Genomic DNA, 23,257 nt, shown 5'->3' with positions numbered 1-23,257 from the left:
AGATAGGGAGGTGCAGCATTATTCAGAGCTTTGTGGATGAGGGTTATTATTCTAGAGTGAATACGGAAGGAGGCAGGCAACCAGTGCAGTGATTGGCACAAACTGGAGGCGTCCGTGTAGCGTTTGGCCTGAAAGACGAGCCTGGCTGCTGCATCAAGAATAGATTGTAGAGCAAAGAGTTTAGTGAGTGGAAGACAGATTAGTAGGGAGTTTCAGTAGTCTAGTCGAGAGTGAATCGGAGCAACAATTAGCATTTTAGAGGTTTCAATTGTCAGTAACGGTCGGATTCTGGAGATGTTTCTGAGATGCATCCGGCAAGAGCGAACAAGAGATTGAATATATGGTGAAAAGGAGAGGTCAGAGTCCAGCACAACCCCAAGACAGCGGCCTGCTGCCTTGGTGCTATAGTGATCCCACAGACCGAGATGGAGAGGTCAGGGTTAGGTAAGTTAGTAGATGGTGGAAAGACAAGACGTTCAGTCTTAGAAAGATTAAGTTTCAAGAAGAGAGAGGGCATGATGTTAGAGACAGCAGAGAGACAAGAAGAGAGAGGACATGATGTTAGAGACAGCAGAGAGACAAGAAGAGAGAGGACATGATGTTAGAGACAGCAGAGAGGCAAGAAGAGAGAGGACATGATGTTAGAGACAGCAGAGAGGCAAGAAGAGAGAGGACATGATGTTAGAGACAGCAGAGAGGCAAGAAGAGAGAGGAAATGATGTTAGAGACAGCAGAGAGACAAGAAGAGAGAGGACATAATGTTAGAGACAGCAAAGAGACAAGAAGAGAGAGGAAATGATGTTAGAGACAGCAGAGAGACAAGAAGAGAGAGGACATGATGTTAGAGACAGCAGAGAGACAAGAAGAGAGAGGACATGATGTTAGAGACAGCAGAGAGACAAGAAGAGAGAGGACATGATGTTAGAGACAGCAATGAGACAAGAAGAGAGAGGACATGATGTTAGATACAGCAGAGAGACAAGAAGAGAGAGGACATAATGTTAGAGACAGCAAAGAGACAAGAAGAGAGAGGACATAATGTTAGAGACAGCAAAGAGACAAGAAGAGAGAGAACATGATGTTAGAGACAGCAGAGAGACAAGAAGAGAGAGGACATGATGTTAGAGACAGCAGAGAGACAAGAAGAGAGAGGACATGATGTTAGATACAGCAGAGAAACAAGAAGAGAGAGGACATGATGTTAGAGACAGCAGAGAGACAAGAAGAGAGAGGACATGATGTTAGATACAGCAGAGAGACAAGAAGAGAGAGGACATGATGTTAGAGACAGCAGAGAGACAAGAAGAGAGAGGACATGATGTTAGAGACAGCAGAGAGACAAGAAGAGAGAGGACATGATGTTAGAGACAGCAGAGAGAGTGATGTTACCTGCAGAGGGTAAGGCAGGGGTGATGTTACCTGCAGAAGTATATAGCTGGGTGTCATCAGCATACAGATGATACTGGAAACCAGGGTCAGACTGGGGTACTTGGGGCCCACCAGTGAAATTGATTTTAGGGGCCCACCTACTGCTAAATATTCTGGGATCAGGAAATTTGTAGGCACTAGCGGGGGTGGGGGATAGGAAAATAAAGGATAGATTAATTACTTTTTCCCTCTCTGCTAGTGCACGGCTCTTGGTTTGTGTATAAAGGCTGCAGGGGTCACATTATATCAGGTCATTAATGTTAGAGACAGTATTAGAATCTCCCAGGCTTTCTGCTGGTGGCTGGGCTGCGATTAGGGATGTAAGTGTGCGGTCAAACATACCACTCTGTACCACTCATTTAGAAGCGTAATCAAAGCGGATGCGGGCGTGCCATGGCCGATCGATATGATATACATATCCATATTACTATACGATGATATGCGATGCCCCCTAATTAATTGCATAATATATGGTTGTTTTATATACAACACCCTTTTATAAATTAATTTACCTATTTATTGCCCCTTCCAAATTTTTTATACTGTGCCCACTATAAAGAATGTGTTATGTAACACATACTGAGGCCTCTCACTGAGCCCTGCATTACATACACTGAGGCCCACATTATATACACTGAGCCCCCTCACTACAGACACCGAGCCCCCTCATTGCATACACCCAGCCCCCATTGCATACACTGAGCCCCCCATTGTATACGCTGAGCCCCACATTTTACACACTGAGCCCCACTATATATACACTAAGGCCCCCCATCACATACACTGAGCCCCCCCATTATAAACACTGAGTCCCCTCATTATATACACTGAGCCCCCTCATTATATACATTGAGTCCCCAATTGTATACACTGAGTCCCCCTGAGCTCATCATTAAACAACATGGACCCATGTACTCATCTGCTCCTCAGTCTGCCATCCCGAGTCCTGTCTTCTGGCTGGCAGACTGCTGCTGTCAGACGGGTATGGGACGACAAAGTTATGTGGCAATGGTAGGTATTTTAAACACAGACAGGGGCCTCCAATGGTTCCAAACGGAGGCCCCTTCCACAGTACCAGGTGTCGGGGTGTCGGGGCCCGACCCTGGTGGAAACCAAATTTACTGATGGTCTGTCCAATGGGGGCAGTATAGAGGGAGAAGAGAAGGGGACCTAGGACTGAGCCCTGAGGAACCCCCACAATGAGAGGAAGATGAGAAGAGAAAGTGCAGTCAAAGAGATGGGAAGAAAACCAAGAGAGTGCAGTGTCCTCCAGGCCAATGGAGCGAAGCCTCCTGAGGAGGAGCTGGTGGTCCACAGTATCGACCGCTGCCGATAGATCCAGGAGAATGAGGAGAGAATAGTCACCTCTGGATTTAGCAGTGAGGAGATCATTGGAGACGTTAGTAAGGACAGTTTTGTGGAATACATAGAGCGGAAACCAGATTGTAGGGGTTCAAGGAGGGAGCTGAGAGATAGAGGGTAAGTCGGGAATAGACCAGGCGTTCCAGGATTTTGGAGATGAAAGGGAGGTTAGAAACTGGTCTGTAGTTAGTAGCCCTGGAAGGGTCCAGTGAAGGTTTGTTTAGTAATGGGGTAACAACAGCAAGCTTGAAAGAAGAGGGGATGACATCAGAAGAGAGAGACTGAATATTTTAGTGAGGAGAGAAGTGACTGCAGGGTAGAGGGACTGTACTAGATGTGAGGGGATGGGGTCACTGATGCAGGTAGTGGGGTGAGCAGAAGAAAGGAGCCTGGACACTTCTTCATCTGTCACTGGCTCTAAGAAAGAGAGTGAACGAGGTGAGGTACTGGAGGGAAGGGGATTAGTGGGGTGAGAGGATTAAGCAATTATTTCCTGGTGAATACAATCAATTTTATCCTTAAAGTAGGTGGCCAGATCTTCAGCCCCAAGGTCTGTGACAGGTGGCTGCACCTTTGGTGTTAGTAAGGAATGAAGAGTATCAAAGAGCCTTTTGTGGTTGTTAGAAAGAGAGGATATTAGATTAGTAAAATAAACCCGATTGGCAAGGTGAAATGCAGAAAGTCTGCAGATGTGTGCAACGTTCTCCATAGACGTAAGTCAATCCTGGAACAATGCCTAAGGAAACAAGTTTGTGCGGTGTGCCAAGGTTACCTGCGTGTGTGTTGAAAATTTCGGATAGTGAGTGGTGCCATCTCATCTAGGGCGCTTCTGACAATGTGATTATAGTGGTTAGTAGCCAGGTTTGGACAGGTGAAAGAGGAGATGGGGGACAGTGCAGTCTGTAAGTTTTCTGTGAGTTGGTGAGTATCTATTGCATGTGAGTTTCGTATGAATGATGGGTGGAAGGATTAAGTGAAGGTGAAGGATTATTGAAAGTAAAAGAAAGGAGATTATGGTCTGAAAGTGGAAAGGAAGAATTGGTAAAATTAGATATTGAAGATGGTCGGGAGAAGACCAAATCAAGTATGTTTCCCTCATTATGAGTGGGGGAATCGCAAAGTCGTGAAAGACCTAGAGAAGAAGTTAGTGCTAAGAGTTGAGAGGCAGGAGGGGAAATGGGAGTGTTAACAGGGATGTTGAAGTCTCCCATGATGATGGTTGGAATGTCACAGGATAGCGCAACATCCCCCACCGGGGCCTAGCCTTTTCTTGGGGCCTGGAGGCAGCCGGGGTACAGAATACCAGAGTGGCGGCAGTTGCAGCCTAGGCACGCTGTGGTCACGGTGCTTGGTATGGGGACCGGAGGACTGTTCTACAGCCTGGCAGGTCTCCAGCAGGTGGTGTGTGCAAGAAAATAGATGAGGGAGAGGCTGATGTACTGGTTCTCCCTGGGGCAACCCCTTAGTGGCTGTAGTATATGTTCCTGGGTAATGGATGGGGCGCCCGTGATGGTGATACAGCCGTATCCAGGGAACAGACCGAGGCAACGTTATGCAAAAGTAACTCATGGTTCTTTATTGGAACAACTGTAGGCAACGAGCCAAACATTCTTGTTACAGATTCCGGATTGTTGGAGATTCCGGATTACTGGAGTGGTCATGGAGAGTGATCCTCAGGAGTAGATTCACCAGCCTGGAAGTAGGTGCAGGTTGGGATGTAGCTATGTCCAGATATGGAAGCTGCAGCTTTGATCCTAGGAGGAATGTTCTGTGTGAAGCACTGAAGGTGTGCAACAGTGTCTCTCTGGTCACTAACAGTCTGTGAGATCTATATTGAGAGCTGAGGCCTAAGAGCTCCTCATGTGGTGAGAGCTAGGCCTAAAGAGAACTCTATAGTAATAGAGCTGGCTGGAAAGAGAGCTTGCTCCTTCCTCTCCAGGGGTTTTGTTATTCCCTGGTCAGGTGGTGGCTGATTCTCCAATCACCAGTTCACATAAAGGAATAGCATTGCATAATAAACATCACATACCTTAACCCTTGCTATACAGACAGGGTCTAAAACTACTGAGGCCTAACACTGACTGCATTCTCCCTGAGACGAGTTGCGTAGGCTCATCTGCTGGGGAGATATAGATGAAGGGTCTCATTCGCAACACTCTACTGTCTATATGTTGGCAGGGGTGTTGCATTAGAATGTGAGAGGCAAAGTAGTCAAGGAACTGATAGGGTGAGCCAGGTGGACGGTATACTACAGCCACACGAAGAGAGAATGGGCTGAAAAGTCTGAGGGTGTGAACCTCAAAAGATGGGAAAGTTAGAGAGGGTAAAGGAGGAATGACCTGGAAGGTGCATTGTGGAGAGAGGAGTATGCCTACCCCTCCTCCCGGTCTATTCTCCGGTCTGGAGGAGTGAGAGAAGTGTAAACCGCCATAAGACAATGCTGCAACCGAGGCGGAGTCATCCTGCTGGATCCATGTTTCCGTAATGGCAAGCATGTCAAAAGACTTAGAAAGAAAGAGGTCATGAACTGATTCTAGTTTATTACACACAGAGCGGGCGTTCCATGGGGCACATTTAAAAGGGGTTACGGGTGGAGAAGGAGAAGAGGGGATACACTGAATCTTTATAAGGTTAGCAGGGTTTCCGTGTGAAGTATTAAAATAAGCAGAAGGTGGACCTGGGTTAGGAGAGACGTCCCCTGCAGCAAGCAGAAGGAGAAAGAGGAAAGACAAAAGATGCTTTAGAGATTTATAAGAAGTAATTTTTTGCTTCACAGCAGAAGACTGTGATAAGTTAGTCTGGTTACATAACGTATAGAGTGTGTGAGTGGTAAAGAAAGATGAGTGAAGAAGGGAGGCATTGATATGGATAGTTGGTACCGGTGGGATAGATGGATGGAAAGTAAAACAACCATAGAAAACAAAGCGAGAATGGAAAACATTTTTAGACAAACATAATTGTTCATTTTTCTCTGCTATCTTACCTGTCTCCTGCCCTGTCTAACTGCAATGTTGCAGTGTCAGCATACTTTTTAATGGATACTTGTGGATATAGTTTGAGTGACGGAAAGCTCGTTTTCATTGCTACCATTTTCTTCTCAACTTTTTGTAAAAGTTCCTCACAGTTGTATGTTGGCAGCCTTCACCTCTTGGTCGATTTGTGCCATGGGGAACCCACGTTTTTATCATTTTGGTCTTCAGTACTGTCAACTAAGCTACATGAGGGCTTGTCTTCTGTGGGATGAGTACATTTTTCTTTTGCACTTTTGGGGTACATATAACTCATGAATTAACGGTTAACTTTTTTTCTTAGAGAACAACAAAGGATATAATAGCATCTTTTTAATTGTATCTTTTACAGTTTACACATAGAAGATTGGAAAATCTATAGTTCAGGTCATTATAGACACAGCATATACAATAATGCACATTGATTGAATGAATATCTTTTTACATATTTTTAACCCCTTAACAATTTGGCCATTTTGCACCTTCCTGACACGGCTCACTTTTTCAAATCTGACATGTGTCACTTTAAGTGGTTATAACTTTGTTAACCTTTACCATATCCAGAAATAGAGACTGTTTTCTCTTGACACATTGGGGGTCATTTACTTACCCGGTCCAGTCGCAATGCCGGGGCGTGTTCTCCAAAGCTGATTCGGGTCTCCCGGCGATACACTAAGGTAGTGCGCCCGATGTCCACCAGGTGTCGCTGCTGCGCTGAAGTCCGCTGGAGTTCGCCGGAGTATCTTGGGTGCAGGTAAGTGCACCACGTTTTTTCTGAATCCGTTGGGTTTTCCGACGACCACGCGATTTACGTTGCATGCAACCCGGCGCTGATTCGACAAATCCGATCGCGTGCACCAAAATCCCGTCGGAATTCGGAGCAAATCGGAAATCGCGCGATTCGGGCCGACGACAATGCACTGAGCCATGATTCAATAAGATCATGCGCCCAATTTCCTGAATGTGTTGCTTCCCCGATCAGGTCCGCCGGAGTACACCATCTTCCTTCCGGTGTACTTAAAAATTGTGTCGCAAGACAATGCACTTAAGTAAAATCCCGTGGTTTGTCCGAATCCGACGGTCTGCCCCCGATTGCAACAAACTCCGACACAATCGCCTGCTAAATACCTATCCCAGCTCCGCCAAAAATGTTCAAAAACTTGACGGAAATACGGCCGCGGGACCCTTAGTAAATAAGCCCCATCGAGCTTTATGTTAGTCGAAAAATCTGGGTGACATGCTTTGTGGTTTTTAATAAAAATCGGAAATTTGGTGTGAGCAGATGCCAGATGCATGACATAATAGTACAGCATGGGTGCCACTTCTGGAAGGTGTTAAAGTTCCCTAAAGTACTTCACCATTAGGGGGCTCCCTCACTAGTGTAATACAGAGCAAAACATATGCATAGTTTCATAGCTTTTATCTTCAAATTGTTAAAAACTTTATGTCATAATTCCATTTGCACAGTTGTAACATCTTGATTTGCATTGTGAATTAGAAGTGTAAAACATAACCTTTATCAGTGAATTCTTAAAAGGAAATCCACCATCAAAATCCATCATGATAAACCAGGGAAACTTCCTCATAGATCCAGGCACCGTGACTGTGTTTATCTTCTTATATTTGTTATCCTTGGCACCCTTGTGTTTAAAATCATCTTTTAAAATTATACTGATGAGCCAGAAGAACTCTGGGGTGGGGGGGTGGCGGGTCCTGAGCCCCTCAGTGATGAGTCTGGCAATGTTCCACGGTGGAACCAGGGACTACTTGTATCATATATAAATATCTTACTTAGACTCTGGCCCAGGGAACCGTTTACAGTCCTTGAAATGAGGCACCACCTGATCCAGGATTCCCATCCTGTGTTTACAAGCCGAGTCCTCTCCATACACTAATTCCGACACGGCCCCATACACTTTTGGCATATTTCAGTAAGGGGTTAAGAGGGGGCTCTTTGCGTAAGACCACCAGCAACCCTTTTAATGTTATTGTGTATGTCAAATGGCACCCATGAAAACTACAACTCATCCAACAGAAACAAGCCCTTAAAGGGGTTTTTCAGGAATCCTTCTGCCGCCGGAGGAAAAAACTGTACTAACCTTACTCAGCCAATCAGTGGCCTCCATTGAGGTCACTGCCCTCCGTCATTCTAAAACTAAGAATTTCAGCAACACAGAACCACTTTCTTTTTTGTTTTAATTAGTGTTTTTAAAGTATTAAAGCATGAATTATAGAGAAAACCTTTATTATTGTTGCAACTGTTTTGAGTAAGAGGACAAAATTATAACACCGTACGTCACTTGGTGAACACCATAATATCACCTTAAAATCAATGTTTGAAAAAGGTTATGGGAAACATTATATCTAGCCAAACATAGTGCCATTAAAAATACAACTTGTCCTGAGAAAAGAAGACCTCACCAGCAGATCAGAAGACAGTGTGACAATGAAAAAATTGTTTGGTCAGTAAATACGATATTGGGTAAAAGCAGGTAAGAACATAGAATTGCAGTTTTGTTTTGTACCTTATAGGCTTTAGTATTTAGGAAGCTAATTTTAGGGTGTTTTCACTTTTTGGTGTTTCATTTGCATGTCATATTTGAAGACAACAGAGATGTGGATGATAAAAGCAGAGAATGTAAAAAGAACAGAGAGTTCTCCTCTTTATCTAATTTGTTACACTGAAAACTGGAGTTTTGAAACACAGCCAATAATAGGAGAGATGCAGAGGAAATGAAACTTAGACATTTTCTCCAGAACTGAAACTACACTCACCGGCCACTTTATTAGGTACACCATGCTGGTAACGGGTTGGACCCCCTTTTGCCTTCAGAACTGCCTCAATTCTTCGTGGCATAGATACAACAAGGTGCTGGAAGCTCCTCAGAGATTTTGGTCCATATTGACATGATGGCATCACACAGTTGCCGCAGATTTGTCGGCTGCACATCCATGATGCGAATCTCCCGTTCCACCACATCCCAAAGATGCTCTATTGGATTGAGATCTGGTGACTGTGGAGGCCATTTGTGTCCAGTGACCTCATTGTCATGTTCAAGAAACCAGTCTGAGATGATTCCAGCTTTATGACATGGCGCATTATCCTGCTGAAAGTAGCCATCAGATGTTACAGGGTACATTGTGCTCATAAAGGGATGGACATGGTCAGCAACAATACTCAGGTAGGCTGTAGCGTTGCAACGATGCTCAATTGGTACCAAGGGGCCCAAACATTGCCAAGAAAATATTCCCCACACCATGACACCACCACCACCAGCCTGAACCGTTGATACAAGGCAGGATGGATCCATGCTTTCATGTTGTTGATGCCAAATTCTGACCCTACCATCCGAATGTCGCAGCAGAAATCGAGACTCATCAGACCAGGCAACGTTTTTCCAATCTTCTACTGTCCAATTTCGATGAGCTTGTGCAAATTGTATCCTCAGTTTCCTGTTCTTAGCTGAAAGGAGTGGCACCCGGTGTGGTCTTCTGCTGCTGTAGCCCATCTGCCTCAAAGTTTGACGTACTGTGCGTTCAGAGATGCTCTTCTGCCTACCTTGGTTGTAACGGGTGGCGATTTGAGTCACTGTTGCCTTTCTATCAGCTCGAACCAGTCTGCCCATTCTCCTCTGTCCTCTGGCATCAACAAGGCATTTCCGCCCACAGAACTGCCACTCCTTTTTTGGACCATTCTCTGTAAACCCTAGAGATGGTTGTGCGTGAAAATCCCAGTAGATCAGCAGTTTCTGAAATACTCAGACCAGCCCTTCTGGCACCAACAACCATGCCACATTCAAAGGCACTCAAATCACCTTCTTCCCCATACTGATGCTCGGTTTGAACTGCAGGAGATTGTCTTGACCATGTCTACATGCCTAAATGCACTGAGTTGCCGCCATGTGATTGGCTGATTAGAAATGAAGTGTTAACGAGCAGTTGGACAGGTGTACCTAATAAAGTGGCCGGTGAGTGTAGTTCTGGACAGAAGATCCCAGGAGGACAAAGGCCAAACTACTGAGCCCCGGAGATCAGGCACTGAGGAAAAATTGGATGGTATGCGATAAGTATGAAAATTCACCAAGGTCATTAAAGGTCGGACGGAGCGACGAGGGGTCAGACGGAGGTACGTGGGACCCCACAGGACCCCTTGTTTTCATGATCTGTGGGGGTCTCCTCACTGAGACCCCCACCAATCAGCAAGTTAGGACCCATCCCGTGGATAGGGCCTAAGGGTGATGTTACACGTGGCGTTTTAAACGTGTTTTTGGCCCTTTTTTTAGCATTAAAAAACGCATCCGTTTTTGACCAGTTTGAATTTAGATAATTGGTCAAACCTGTCAAAAATGGACGCGTTTTTTGACAGACTGCTTAAAAACGGGCCAAAAACGCAATCAAAAACGCCACGTGTGACATCACCCTAACTTGTGTTTGTGGGGAAAACCCCTTTAAAGATTTTTAAGGCCTGGTCAGAAAGTGGCTAATAAAAAGCCTGATGTGACCCGATCATTTCCATCATAACACGTCTTGGTTGCGTTTTCATTGCGTTTTGAAACACATTACAGCAGCTGAAGAGAGGTGATTTGCCTAATCACATTACTGTTAACATTTGCCTTTACAAAACACTTTGTAAACACGATGTTAACATGTGTTAATGTGTTTACATTAGCGTTTGGTTAACGCATTGTTAAAGCACACATTTACATCGCGTTTACACTACATTTTGTAAATGCAAATGTTAATAGCAATGTAATTAGGCAAATCACCTCTCCTCAGCTTGTAATGCGTTTCAAAACGCAATGAAAACGCAACCACAACGCCATGTGTGGTATCACCCTCGGGTTGATTCCACACATGGCGTTTTAGTCCGTTTAAAATGCATGTGTTTTTCCCAACTATCTTAATAGATGAACAGATTTTAAGCAGCCAAACGCATTTGTAAACGGTCAAAAACAGATGCCTTTTTAAAATGCATGCGTGTTTAAACGGACTGAAAATGTATGCTTAAAACAGACCAAAAATGCCATGCATGGTATCACCCTGAGGGCGCGTTAGTCAATTTTTTAGCATGCATTTTCAGTCCGTAAAAAAAAAAATGCATGCGTTAAAATTACGCATCTGTTTTTTAAAAACGCATGTGTATTTGTCTGTTTTTAATTGCACAAATTCAGAAAACTGGGTTTTTTAACGGACTGCTCAAAAACGGCCCAAAAACGTGTTCAAAACACCATGTGTGGCATCAGCCTCAGGGTGAAGACACGTGGCGTTTTTAGTTAGTGCGTTTTCAGATCATTAAAAAACGCATCAGTTTTTGTCCGTTTTTAATTGCGCAAATTCGGAAAACCAGACAAAAAACGCATGTGTTTTCAAAAAACGGATGCGTTTTTTAACGCAAGCGTTTTTAACGAACGTTTTTAACAAACGTTTTTAACGATCTGAAAACGCACTAAAGATGGCCCAAAAACGCAGACAAAGCCGCACCCACCGGGGCGGGCCACAGCCCGATCGAGTCGGCGTTTCTAAGGAAACGCCTGCGATTGGGAAGGAGCCGCCAGTGTTTTGCATTAAATTAACGCAAAACATCGGCGGCTCATTCCCGATCGCAGGCGTTTCCATAGAAACGCCGACGCAAATGGGCTGCGGCCCGCCCCGGTGGGTGCGGCTTTGTTTGCGTTTTCAAACGCAGACAAAGCGGTACGTGTGGCACCAGCCTCAGGGCGCCTTCCCACGTGCAGTTTTAGTCGCGTTTCCAATGAAACGCATATGTCTTATTGCGTTTCATTGGAAACGCATAAGCATTTTGGCCAAAACCCCTCCCAATTAGGTTTGAATGCGCAAAAAACGGAACAAAAATGTCGCTTGGGAAATCGCCCTTAGGGCGCGTTCACACATTGGGCTTTGGTTGCGTTTTCATAGCGTTTTAAAACGCATTACAACAGCTGAGATGACGTGATTTGCCTAATTACATTACTGTTAACATTACCATTTACAAATGTTTACACGTGTTTTGTTAACTCATGCGTTAACATAGCGTTAACACATGTAAACAGTAATGTAATTAGGCAAATCGCCTCTCCTCAGCTGTCGTAATGCGTTTCAAACACTGGACAAAACGCAAGGTGTGAACGCGCCCTCGGGGTGCAGCCACATGTTTTTCAGATGCAGTGTTTGATGTCCAAACCAGGAGTGGAGTGAAAAATGATGGAGGAGAAGCTTCTATACGTGGAATGGTCTCACCCATAATGATTCACACCTGCTCTTGGCTTTAAAAACTGCGTCTGAAAAACTGAACATGTGAACGCAGCCTTATGGTATATACAACCTACAATACCGGAGTCACACTTAGTCATTGTATCTGTATCTGTACCTGCTACAACAAGCACACTCCATGGAGAAAGGCTGAAAGGAAACTCATCCAGGCAGAGAAATCCGGGAAATGAAACCAGTTCTGAACAGTTTCGTTTTTGGTTGTGAAACTAGAGGCTGACATAAAAGCTGCGTGTGTGGGGGGGCGGCTCAGACCACAAGGAGGACACGAGCTCTGCAGGATCTGGTAAGAACGCGTCTCTCTGAGCGGCTGGGGGGGGATGTGTGATGCATCGTGTAGTCTTATTCTGTATTCTTAGCTCTTTCTTACATTACACATACACTGAATACGTGAATTTCTCCTCCAGGCAGTGTTTAATTGCACTTTTATAAGTTAAAGCCAGAAGTGGATGTAAAAGGATCAAAATATCCACAATTATCAGCAATATAACAGCTGAGGGGAGGAGATAGTCTAATTACCTGCAATGTAATGTAATTAGACACATTTCCTCTCCTCACCTGTTGTACTGTGTCTCAAAACGCAATGTAAACGCCACAGGTGATACGAATAATATATATATATATATATGGTAATGGGAGGCATTTCTAATTTGTGATTTTTAAAAAAAATTATCTTGTTTATAAAGTGGGCTGGGCAAAAATGTTGTCACCAATTGCACAATTTTTAATAGTTTTTATGGCGCACACCACGTTTTTTGTTTTGACTTTTACATATATAGCCTGCCAGCCCTCTGTAGTATATAGTTTGACAGCTCCTCTAGTATTTAGCCTGCCAGCCCCAGTAGTGTATAGCCTGCCAGCCCCCCTGTAGTGTATAGCCAGCCGGCCCCCTGTAGTGTATAGCCTGCCAGCCCCCTGTAGTGTATAGCCTGCCAGCCCCCCTGTAGTGTATAGCCTGCCAGCCCCCCTGTAGTGTATAGCCTTCCAGCCCCCCTGTAGTGTATAGCCTTCCAGCCCCCCTGTAGTGTATAGCCTGCCAGCCCCCTGTAGTATATAGCCTGCCAGCCCCCTGTAGTGTATAGCCTGCCAGCCCCCTGTAGTGTATAGCCTGCCAGCCCCATGTAGTGTATAGCCTGCCAGCCCCCTGTAGTATATAGCCTGCCAGCCCCCTGTAGTGTATAGCCTGCCAGCCCCCTGTAGTGTATAGCCTGCCAGCCCCCCAGTACTGTATAGCCTGCCAGCCCCCCAGTAGTGTATAGCCTGCCAGCCCCCCAGTAGTGTATAGCCTGCCAGCCCCCCAGTAGTGTATAGCCTGCCAGCCCCTGTAGTATACAGCCTGCCAGCCCCCTGTAGTGTATAGCCTGCCAGCCCCCCAGTAGTGTATAGCCTGCCAGCCCCCCAGTAGTGTATAGCCTGCCAGACCCTGTAGTATACAGCCTGCCAGCCCCCCTGTAGTGTATAGCCTGCCAGCCCCCAGTAGTGTATAGCCTGCCAGCCCCCTGTAGTATATAGCCTGCCAGCCCCCTGTTGTGTATAGCCTGCCAGCCCCCCTGTAGTGTATAGCCTGCCAGCCCCCCAGTAGTGTATAGCCTGCCAGCCCCCCAGTAGTGTATAGCCTGCCAGCCCCCTATAGTGTATAGCCTGCCAGCCCCCCAGTAGTGTATAGCCTGCCAGCCCCCCAGTAGTGTATAGCCTGCCAGCCCCCCAGTAGTGTATAGCCTGCCAGCTCCCCAGTAGTGTATGGCCTGCCAGCCCCCCAGTAGTGTATAGCCTGCCAGCCCCCCAGTAGTGTATAGCCTGCCAGCCCCCCAGTAGTGTATAGCCTGCCAGCTCCCCAGTAGTGTATGGCCTGCCAGGCCCTGTAGTATACAGCCTGCCAGCCCCCCTGTAGTATACAGCCTGCCAGCCCCCCTGTAGTGTATAGCCTGCCAGCCCCCTGTAGTGTATAGCCTGCCAGCCCCCCTGTAGTATATAGCCTGCCAGCCCCCCTGTAGTATATAGCCTGCCAGCCCCTCTGTAGTATATAGCCTGCCAGCCCCCTGTAGTGTATAGCCTGCCAGCCCCCTGTAGTATATAGCCAGCCAGCCCCCAGTAGTGTATAGCCTGCCAGCCCCCCAGTAGTGTATAGCCTGCCAGCCCCCCAGTAGTGTATAGCCTGCCAGCCCACCTGTAGTGTATAGCCTGCCAGCCCCCCTGTAGTGTTTAGCCTGCCAGCCCCCTGTAGTATATAGCCTGCCAGCCCCGTGTAGTATATGGCCTGCCAGCCCCCCTGTAGTGTATAGCCTGCCAGCCCCCCTGTAGTGTATAGCCTGCCAGCCCCCTGTAGTGTATAGCCTGCCAGCCCCCTGTAGTGTATAGCCTGCCAGCCCCCTGTAGTGTATAGCCAGCCAGCCCCCAGTAGTGTATAGCCTGCCAGCCCCCCGGTAGTGTATAGCCTGCCAGCCCCCCGGTAGTGTATAGCCAGCCGGCCCCCTGTAGTAAATAGTTTCTACCAAACAAGAAAACAGAGGAACAAAAATGCCAAATACAATATGTTTGAAAAAGTGAATAAACTTTATTGTTTATATATTAAAATGTGTCCATATAAAAGGAAAAAATGGCTACAGGACGGACAGAAGTTTACAACAGCCAGGAACCACAGTATGCAGACAATCAATATCTAACAATGTAGGGCATGCTTGTCATAGTATTGCACTCTGTATGCCATATAAGCCCAACCGGTGCACAGTAATGATAACCTAGTTGCTGCAGTCGCAGCAGCTGTTAAAGTGTGTATGATGGCACAACATGTGTTGCTGTGCACCAGGTGTCTACAACCATAGGTACCTGGTGTGTGAAATCCGCAAGGCGCGTTTCAACCCGCCAGTCTTTCTCAAGGGGACGCATGTGTTTTTTGAAAACGCATCTGTTTTTGACCATTTTTAATTAAGATAATTGGTCAAACCTGTCAAAAACGGATGCGTTTTATAAACGGACTGAAAACGCATGCTTTAAAACGATCCAAAAACGTGACATGTGGTATCACCCTGGGGGCGCTTTCACACAATGCGTTACATCACTTTTTTTATGCGTTTTTAGACACATTCCAAAGGCTTCAGCCTTGATCACATGTTGAGGTTACACTGCGTTTTAGCGGATGCAGTGGAAACGCAGCATTTGGAATGCATCAAAAACGCATCCAAAAACGTGACATGACGCATCGTGTGAAAGCGTCCTCAGCGGTTTCCCAGCTGCCTCCACCTGAAATGAAGATAAACAGGTTCAAAGCAGCCAAACGCACGGTAATATTCAAAAATGCATGCATGTTTTTAAAACGCAGGCTTTAAAACGGTCCAAGAATGCGACATGTGGCAGCACCCAAAACCAGAGTGGATTAGAAAAATGTTAAAAAAAATAGAAGGTCTATCTGTTCATTATCAGTTCTCTCCTTTCATGATCCACACCTGGTTTTGGTGTGTCCTCACCCCTGGTCTGTATTGAAAAGGATGAGAAAGTTGAGTTGTTTTGAATTTTTCTGTTTATCACAAAAACATGAGCACCCGAGCACAGGTCCTGCAAAGCTGGATTTGCAGGGAAGGTAAGAGCAGCTCTGGGGTGTCTCCTCCACCATCTGGACACTCTGCTGTCACCACATACACCTCACACATCATGTACTAGTGTGGCCTCAGCTTCCACATCATATATGAGAGGATTTTTACCTCAGGAATTAATAATTACCACAGTCTCCATGTCTCCTCATGTACCTGCTCCCAGCTATCTGAAACATGGCTGCTATGGCTGTGATATCTGCGCTTATAACCTCACACCCTGTATATGTAAATGGTTAATGTTACAGGGGAGCAGTAATGTGCACATGGTTAAGGCTGGTGCCACACCGCTTTGTCTGCGTTTGAAAACGCAAACGCAGACAAAGCCGCACCCACCAGGGCGGGCTGCGGCCCGATCGCATCGGCTTTTCTATGGAAACGCCTGCGATCGGGAAGGAGCCGCCGGTGTTTTGCGTTCATTTAATGCTAAACATCGGCGGCTCCTTCCCGATCGCAGGCGTTTCCATAGAAACGCCGATGCGATCGGGCCAAGGCCCGCCCCGGTGGGTGCGACTTTGTTTGCATTTGCAAGAGCAGACAAAGCGCCACGTGTGGCGCCGGCCTAAGGGTGAAGACACACGTGGCGTTTTTGGGCCGTTTTTAGTGCGTTTTTCAGATCGTTAAAAACACATGCTTTAAAAAACGCCTGCGTTTTTTACGATCTGAAAACGCAATAACTAAAAACGGCCCAAAAACGGAATAAAAACGCCATGTGTGTCTTCACCCTAAGGCCGGCGCCACACGTAGCGCTTTGTCTGCGCTTGCAAACGCAAACGCAGACAAAGTCGCACCCACCGGGGCGGGCCTCGGCCCGATCGCATCAGCGTTTCCATAGAAACGCTGATGCGATCGGGCCGAGGCCCGCCCCAGTGGGCTCGACTTTGTTTGCGTTTGCAATCGCAGACAAAGCGCTACATGTGGCGCCAGCCTGAAGGTATGAAAGAAGCTGCCATGTTTCCTCCACCATGTGTCCCCAGGAGTCAGCTCCCAGCTATCTTATTCCCTGCAGCTATGGCTGTGATATCTGTAAGATTATGGCCGCGGTCACACATACTGCTAAGCGTCCGTTCATAACGCGCCGCTAGCGCACAGGGGGCAGTCCTCGGCCCGAATGCACATGCGTTTCCAGTGAAACGCATCCGATCGATAAGCCGATCGCATGCGTTTCTCTGGAAATGCATGTGCGTTTGGGCCGAGGACCGCCTACTGTGCTCTAGCGGCGTGTTATGAACGGACGCCTAGAGGTACGCGTGACCGCGGCCTTTACCTCACGCACTAGATATGGCTGCTTTATGATGGGAGTCGATGAGTCCTCTTGGTCCTTCTCCTCTTATGTTATACACCTGCTCCATGAGTGGTGCAGACAGATATGTATATGGGAGCAGTTTATCCCTGAGGGCGTGTTCACACGTTGCGTTTTGGCCTGCATTTTCATTGCGTTTGAAACACATTACAACAGCTGAGGAGGGGTGATTTGCCTAATTACATTACTGTTTACTATGAAGTATCCAGAGCACCAAGATTTGGCACATCTAAATGCTGCTATATTCTTATAGGCAAACCTCATCAGGTTGGAAGGTTAGTAGAGTAGCCCCATAATACACCTTTCTTACATTACTGTTTACATTTGTTAATGCTATGTTAACGCATATGTTAACAAAACAAATGTTAACTCATTCTTAATAAAACATCGAGTTTACGGTACGTTTTGTAAATGCAAATGTTAACAGTAATGTAAATAGGCAAATCACCTTTCCTTAGTTGTTGTAATGTGTTTCAAATGCTATAAGAACACAGACCAAAATGCAATGTGTGAGGGCGCATTCACACGCATGATGCGTCGCAAACTCAAAAGTTACAGGGTTGTGTCTAGGGGCAACTGAAATTGTGTACAGCAGGACTGATAGAGACAGGTTGGACTTACAGAGCCGGATCATAGGGGGGGCTCGCGGGGCGAGTGCCCCGGGGCCCCCACCACTTCACCTTTAAAGGGGCCCCCACCAAATTGGGGCGATTCGGGCGGTCGCATGGTCGCCCGAATCGCCAACAGTATATTCGTTGCCGGGCTTCCCGGGCTGCGGGCCATATGCCGCTGATATGTCTGCCTTAAATCTATGGCAGAGCGAGGGAACAATAAGTTCCCTGCTCTGCCATAGACGATCGAAGTAATTAAAGATGGCGGCGCCCTGCCGCTCGGTGACGACGCGGAGTGTGACGTCACCGCGCCACAACTCATGGCGCGTCTGTAGCAGGGCGCCGCCATCTTTGTTTACATCCACCCGACACTGCGAGGGAGGATGAGGACGGCGCGCATCGTGGGAACTATGGAGGGTGAGTACAATTTTAGTATTTTATGTAGGAATGTGTATAGTTGTTATTGGGGGATTGTATATAATTATTATGGGGGGGGGGGTATATAGCAATAATAGGAATGTGTATATAGTTATTATGGGGGGGGTGTATATAGCAATAATAGGAATGTGTATATAGTTAGTATGGGGGGTATATAGCAATAATAGGAATGTGTATATAGTTATTATGGGGGGGTGTATATAGTAATAATAGGAATGTGTATATAGTTATTATGGGGGGGGGGTTGTATATAGCAATAATAGGAATGTGTATATAGTTATTATGGGGGGGGTGTATATAGCAATAATATGAATGTGTATATAGTTAGTATGGGGGGGTATATAGCAATAATAGGAATGTGTATATAGTTATTATGGGGGGGGTGTATATAGCAATAATAGGAATGTGTATATAGTTAGTATGGGGGGGGGTATATAGCAATAATAGGAATGTGTATATAGTTATTATGGGGGGGGTGTATATAGCAATAATAGGAATGTGTATATAGTTAGTATGGGGGGGGTATATAGCAATAACAGGAATGTGTATATAGTTAGTATGGGGGGGGTATATAGCAATAATAGGAATGTGTATATTGTTATTATGGGGGGGTCGTATATAGCAATAATAGGAATGTGTATATAGTTAGTATGGGGGGGGGGTATATAGCAAAAATAGGAATGTGTATATAGTTATTATGGGGGGTATATAGCAATAATAGGAATGTGTATATAGTTATTATGGGGGGGTGTATATAGCAATAATAGGAATGTGTATATAGTTAGTATGGGGGTATATAGCAAAAATAGGAATGTGTATATAGTTATTATGGGGGGGGGTATATAGCAATAATATGAATGTGTATATAGTTATTATGGGGGGGGGGTATATAGCAATAATATGAATGTGTATATAGTTATAGGGGGACTGTATATAGTAATAGGGGGTGTGTATATAGTTATTATAGGGTGTGTATATAGTTATAGGGGAGCTGTATATAGTGATTGCTGGGGGAGCTGTATATAGTGATTGCTGGGGGAGCTGTATACAGTGATTGCTGGGGGAGCTGTATATAGTGATTGCTGGGGGAGCTGTATACAGTGATTGCTGGGGGAGCTGTATACAGTGATTGCTGGGGGAGCTGTATACAGTGGTTGCTGGGGGAGCTGTATATAGTGATTGCTGGGGGAGCTGTATATAGTGATTGCTGGGGGAGCTGTATATAGTGATTGCTGGTGGAGCTGTATATAGTGATTGCTGGTGGAGCTGTATATAGTGATTGCTGCGGGAGCTGTATACAGTGATTGCTGGGGAGCTATATATAGTGATTGCTGGTGGAGCTGTATACAGTAATTGCTGGTGGAGCTGTATATAGTGATTACTGGGGGAGCTGTATATAGTGATTGTTGGGGGAGCTGTATATAGTGATTGCTTGGGGGCTGTATACAGTGATTGCTGGGGGAGCTGTATATAGTGATTGCTGGGGGAGCTGTATATAGTGATTGCTGGGGGAGCTGTATATAGTGATTGCTGGGGGACCTGTATATAGTGATTGCTGGGGGACCTGTATATAGTGATTGCTTGGGGGCTGTATACAGTGATTGCTGGGGAGCTGTATATAGTGATTGCTGGGGGAGGTGTATATAGTGATTGCTGGGGGAGCTGTATATAGTGATTACTGGGGGAGCTGTATATAGTGATTACTGGGGGAGCTGTATATAGTGATTACTGGGGGCTGTATATAGTGATTACTGGGGGAGCTGTATATAGTGATTACTGGGGGAGCTGTATACAGTGATTGCTGGGGGAGCTGTATACAGTGATTGCTGGGGGAGCTGTATACAGTGATTACTGGGGGAGCTGTATACAGTGATTGCTGAGGGAGCTGTATACAGTGATTGCTGGGGGAGCTATATACAGTGATTGCTGGGGGAGCTGTATATAGTGATTGCTGGGGGAGCTGTATATAGTGATTGCTGGGGGAGCTGTATACAGTGATTGCTGGGGGAGCTGTATACAGTGATTGCTGGGGGAGCTGTATACAGTGATTGCTGGGGGAGCTGTATATAGTGATTGCTGGGGGAGCTGTATACAGTGATTGCTGGGGGAGCTGTTCCCTGTCTGGACTACATTCAATGGGGGCCTCCACCATATTTTGCGCCCAGGGGCCCCCACCAACCTTAATCCGGCCCTGTGGACTTATATCTGTAAAATGATATACAGGCAGTCCCCGGGTTACATACAAGATAGGGTCTGGAGGTTTGTTCTTAAGTTGAATTTGTATGTAAGTCGAAACTGTATATTTTATAATTGAAGTTCTAGACAATTTTTTTTTCTTTTGTCCCAGTGACAATTGTAGTTTCAAAATTTTTGCAATAATTGGACCAAGGATTATCCATAAAGCTTCATTACCGACACCTTACAGCTGATTACTGCAGTCTGGGACTATAGTAACATCCAGAGAGCTTCACCAGAGGTCACAATGGGAAGAGGGGTCCGTCTGTAACTATGGGTTGTCTGTAAGTCGGGTGTCCTTAAGTAGGGGACCGCCTGTATTTTTATTATGAGAATGTGTTATTTTGTTCTCCTGAGTACATATAAGAAATTTGACTTCATGGGAATACCCCCTTAAGAAATGTCATCGGGGCCCCCTTAATGAAACAAAAACAATCAACTCTGTACATGCTTCTCCCAGCGCTCCCACGGCTTCCTCTTCTTTCTTGGGCCGCGGTCACACGATCCGCTAGGCGTCCGTTCATAACGCGACGCTAGCGCACAGGGGGCGGTCCTCGGCCCGACCGCACATGCGTTAACAGGGAAACGCATGCGATTGATAAGCCGATCGCATGCGTTTCCCTGTTAACGCATGTGCGTTCGGGCCGAGGACCACCCCCTGTGCGCTAGCGTCGCGTTATGAACGGACGCCTAGCGGATCGTGTGACCGCGGCCTTGCAGCAGTGCAGGCAGATGCGCATCCACCCGTGCACCTTACCCTCGCACACTGTATGACACGGCGGTAGCGCCAATGATGACGTCATCAGTGTGCGCTGGCAAGGCGAATAGACCTGCGTGCCCCTGCTATTGTTACGCCACTGTGTAAGGGTATTCCCCGGGAAAGCAAGATATATGTAAGGGTTGTGTGATGGTTTTATACCGGGGCTACTCCACTGTTGTTTGCCAGTGGTCTGCACCTTATATAGCAGTGATGGCTAACCTATGGCACTCAGAGCCCTTTCTGTGAGCACCCAGGCCATCACCAGAGGTGACTCCAGGTATCTTCCTGCAGTCCCAGACAGCCCAGGACTTGCTGTGCACAGAGCTATTTCTGTGTTGGCACTTTGCGATAAATAAGCGGGTCTTGGTTGTAGTTTGGGCACTTGGTCTCTAAAAGGTTTGCCATCACTGTTATATAGAAACAGGTGGAGTCACTGTTTTATTCCAGGGATTTACATAAAGCTGTGGCCATTTTGACCCATTAAGTTATGTGGTTGTGTATTTTTTCCAGACATCGTGTTTTTTTTTTTTCTCTTGTATAAGTTGTTTTAAAATAAAGTGAGGGTCCATCCCATTTTCACATGTCATGCTGCTGGCCTGGAAATCTGGGGAAGTGGAGAATGTAGGGTAGAGGTGCTTTCACACGCTGTGTTTTTGAATGCATTTTTAAATGCATCGCATGTTGCCATATGTTGAAAGCGGTTTTCTTCATTGCTGGAAGTGTAAGCAGCTTACAATTTGAGCAATAAAGAAAATTGCTTTCAAACCAGCCAAACGTATAGTAACATGTATCCAAAAACCCCATGTGTGAATGCACCCTCATGGGACTTACACAACCTTAGATTTTACTTATAATTTTACTTTTTTTCTTTTTTCAGAATGTTGAAAATCTTTAACTGTGGAAAAATATGAAGTGAAATTCCATGTGTGAGCTGGAACTGAAGTGTAACTGAAGGGTAGGTGGATGATATGAGAACCCCTAATGTACTCGGCAGAACGGAGGGGTGCACCAGTCTTCGGGGCTGTTTTTGTTCCTCTGCTGTCCTGTATCCCCCCCTGTGCATTGTCCGACGATCATGGACTCCGACACGATTCAGGCCCGCCGGGGTTCACCTTCTTCTTCCGGGTGCATGTAAGTGCTTGGATTGCGACACAATTTTTAAGTCAAATCCCGCGGTTTGTCCGAATCCGTCGGATCGTCTGACAGCAAGCCCCCTGTTTTCTGTCCCATGAAAGCTGGCGCGATTGCGCCAAAATACGATCGCGAGCGACACAATCCCCTTCTAAAGTCAGAAAACCCGATTGAAATGTGACCACGGAGCCCCATTATGTCTATTCAGACTTTGTATTTTTTTTTACACAAGGTCCTTTAGAAAAAAAAAAAAAAGACACCACTTTGGGAGGGGGAAATGCCTGAGACCTGAAATGCCGGTCGGGGGGGGGGGAATTTTAAGGCTGGCTTTGGAAATCTACAAGTTGAACCAGATGATGAAGTAGCACGTGATATTTTTCCTGTCGGTTTCTCTTACAGACCCACCCCATATACACATATGCAAATCTTTTTTAAAAACATGGCGATTTCTTCTCTTACAGCCTTAAAGACATCCTAGCAGAACTCTACCGCTAATATGGGTAAGCATATAAGTTTTCATTTACATTATTTTGCTAAATTATCTCCTTTATTAACCCCTTCATGCTCCGGAGCTATGAAGGGTGTATGAAGAGGGCTCACGGGCTGAGCCTTCTTCATATAGAGATGGGCTTTCCTGCATATCGCAGCAATCACCCTCGGTCGGTGCTTGCACCGATCACGAGCGTTAACCTTTTGTATGCCGCCAGCAAAGTCGCCAGCGGCACTGAAAGCATGGTGGTGCATGGGCGTCATCGGGGGCAGCGATCGGTTGCCATGGTAGCCTCGTTTGACCGGAGGCTACATGGTTTCTGCTTATTCATTACAATGAGCCAGTGGCTCATTGTAATGTATAGTGAGCAGAAATGCCATATACTGTGATACAGTTGCATTGCAGTATATGGTAGGTTAATGTACCCTAGATGGTCTAAGAAATAGTAAAAAAAAAAGAAAGAAAAAAGAAAAAAAATTAATAAAATATTAAAAGTTCAAATCACCCCCTTTCCCTAAAACTGATATAAAATAGAACAGTAAAACAGTAAAAATCACAGACACATTAGGTATCACCACATCCCAAAATGCCCGATCTATCAAAATATAAAAACGGATATTGACGGCGGTGACCTCCA

At 46.0% G+C, this 23,257-nt stretch overlaps 2 protein-coding genes across 3 annotated transcripts in view; one reads left to right on the top strand and one right to left on the bottom strand.

The window, feature by feature from the left end:
• The window catches only part of LOC140134827 (urotensin-2 receptor-like), a 55,927-nt gene extending 43,615 nt beyond the window's left edge, over positions 1-12,312 (bottom strand). The window contains exon 1 of the mRNA XM_072155495.1: positions 12,166-12,312. The gene's annotated coding sequence lies outside the window, so the exon portion shown is untranslated. The remainder of the gene's footprint in view (positions 1-12,165) is intronic.
• Positions 9,834-23,257, top strand: part of LOC140134826 (sacsin-like) — a 35,873-nt gene continuing 22,449 nt past the window's right edge. Inside the window, exons 1-3 of one of the 2 annotated variants that reach the window (XM_072155494.1) lie at positions 9,834-9,854; positions 21,877-21,954; positions 22,592-22,630. In XM_072155494.1, coding sequence (XP_072011595.1) covers positions 22,627-22,630 — 4 coding nt within the window. In that variant the 5' untranslated portion in view covers positions 9,834-9,854; positions 21,877-21,954; positions 22,592-22,626. Of the gene's footprint in view, positions 9,855-12,209; positions 12,352-21,876; positions 21,955-22,591; positions 22,631-23,257 lie in introns of those variants that run through there. The other variant, XM_072155493.1, reaches the window with a different exon arrangement.

Source organism: Engystomops pustulosus, chromosome 6 (genome assembly GCF_040894005.1).
Source record: "Engystomops pustulosus chromosome 6, aEngPut4.maternal, whole genome shotgun sequence".
NCBI lineage: Eukaryota > Metazoa > Chordata > Amphibia > Anura > Leptodactylidae > Engystomops > Engystomops pustulosus.
The sequence above is the reverse complement of the archived record's forward strand: the minus strand, read 5'-3'. Positions and strand labels throughout refer to the sequence as shown.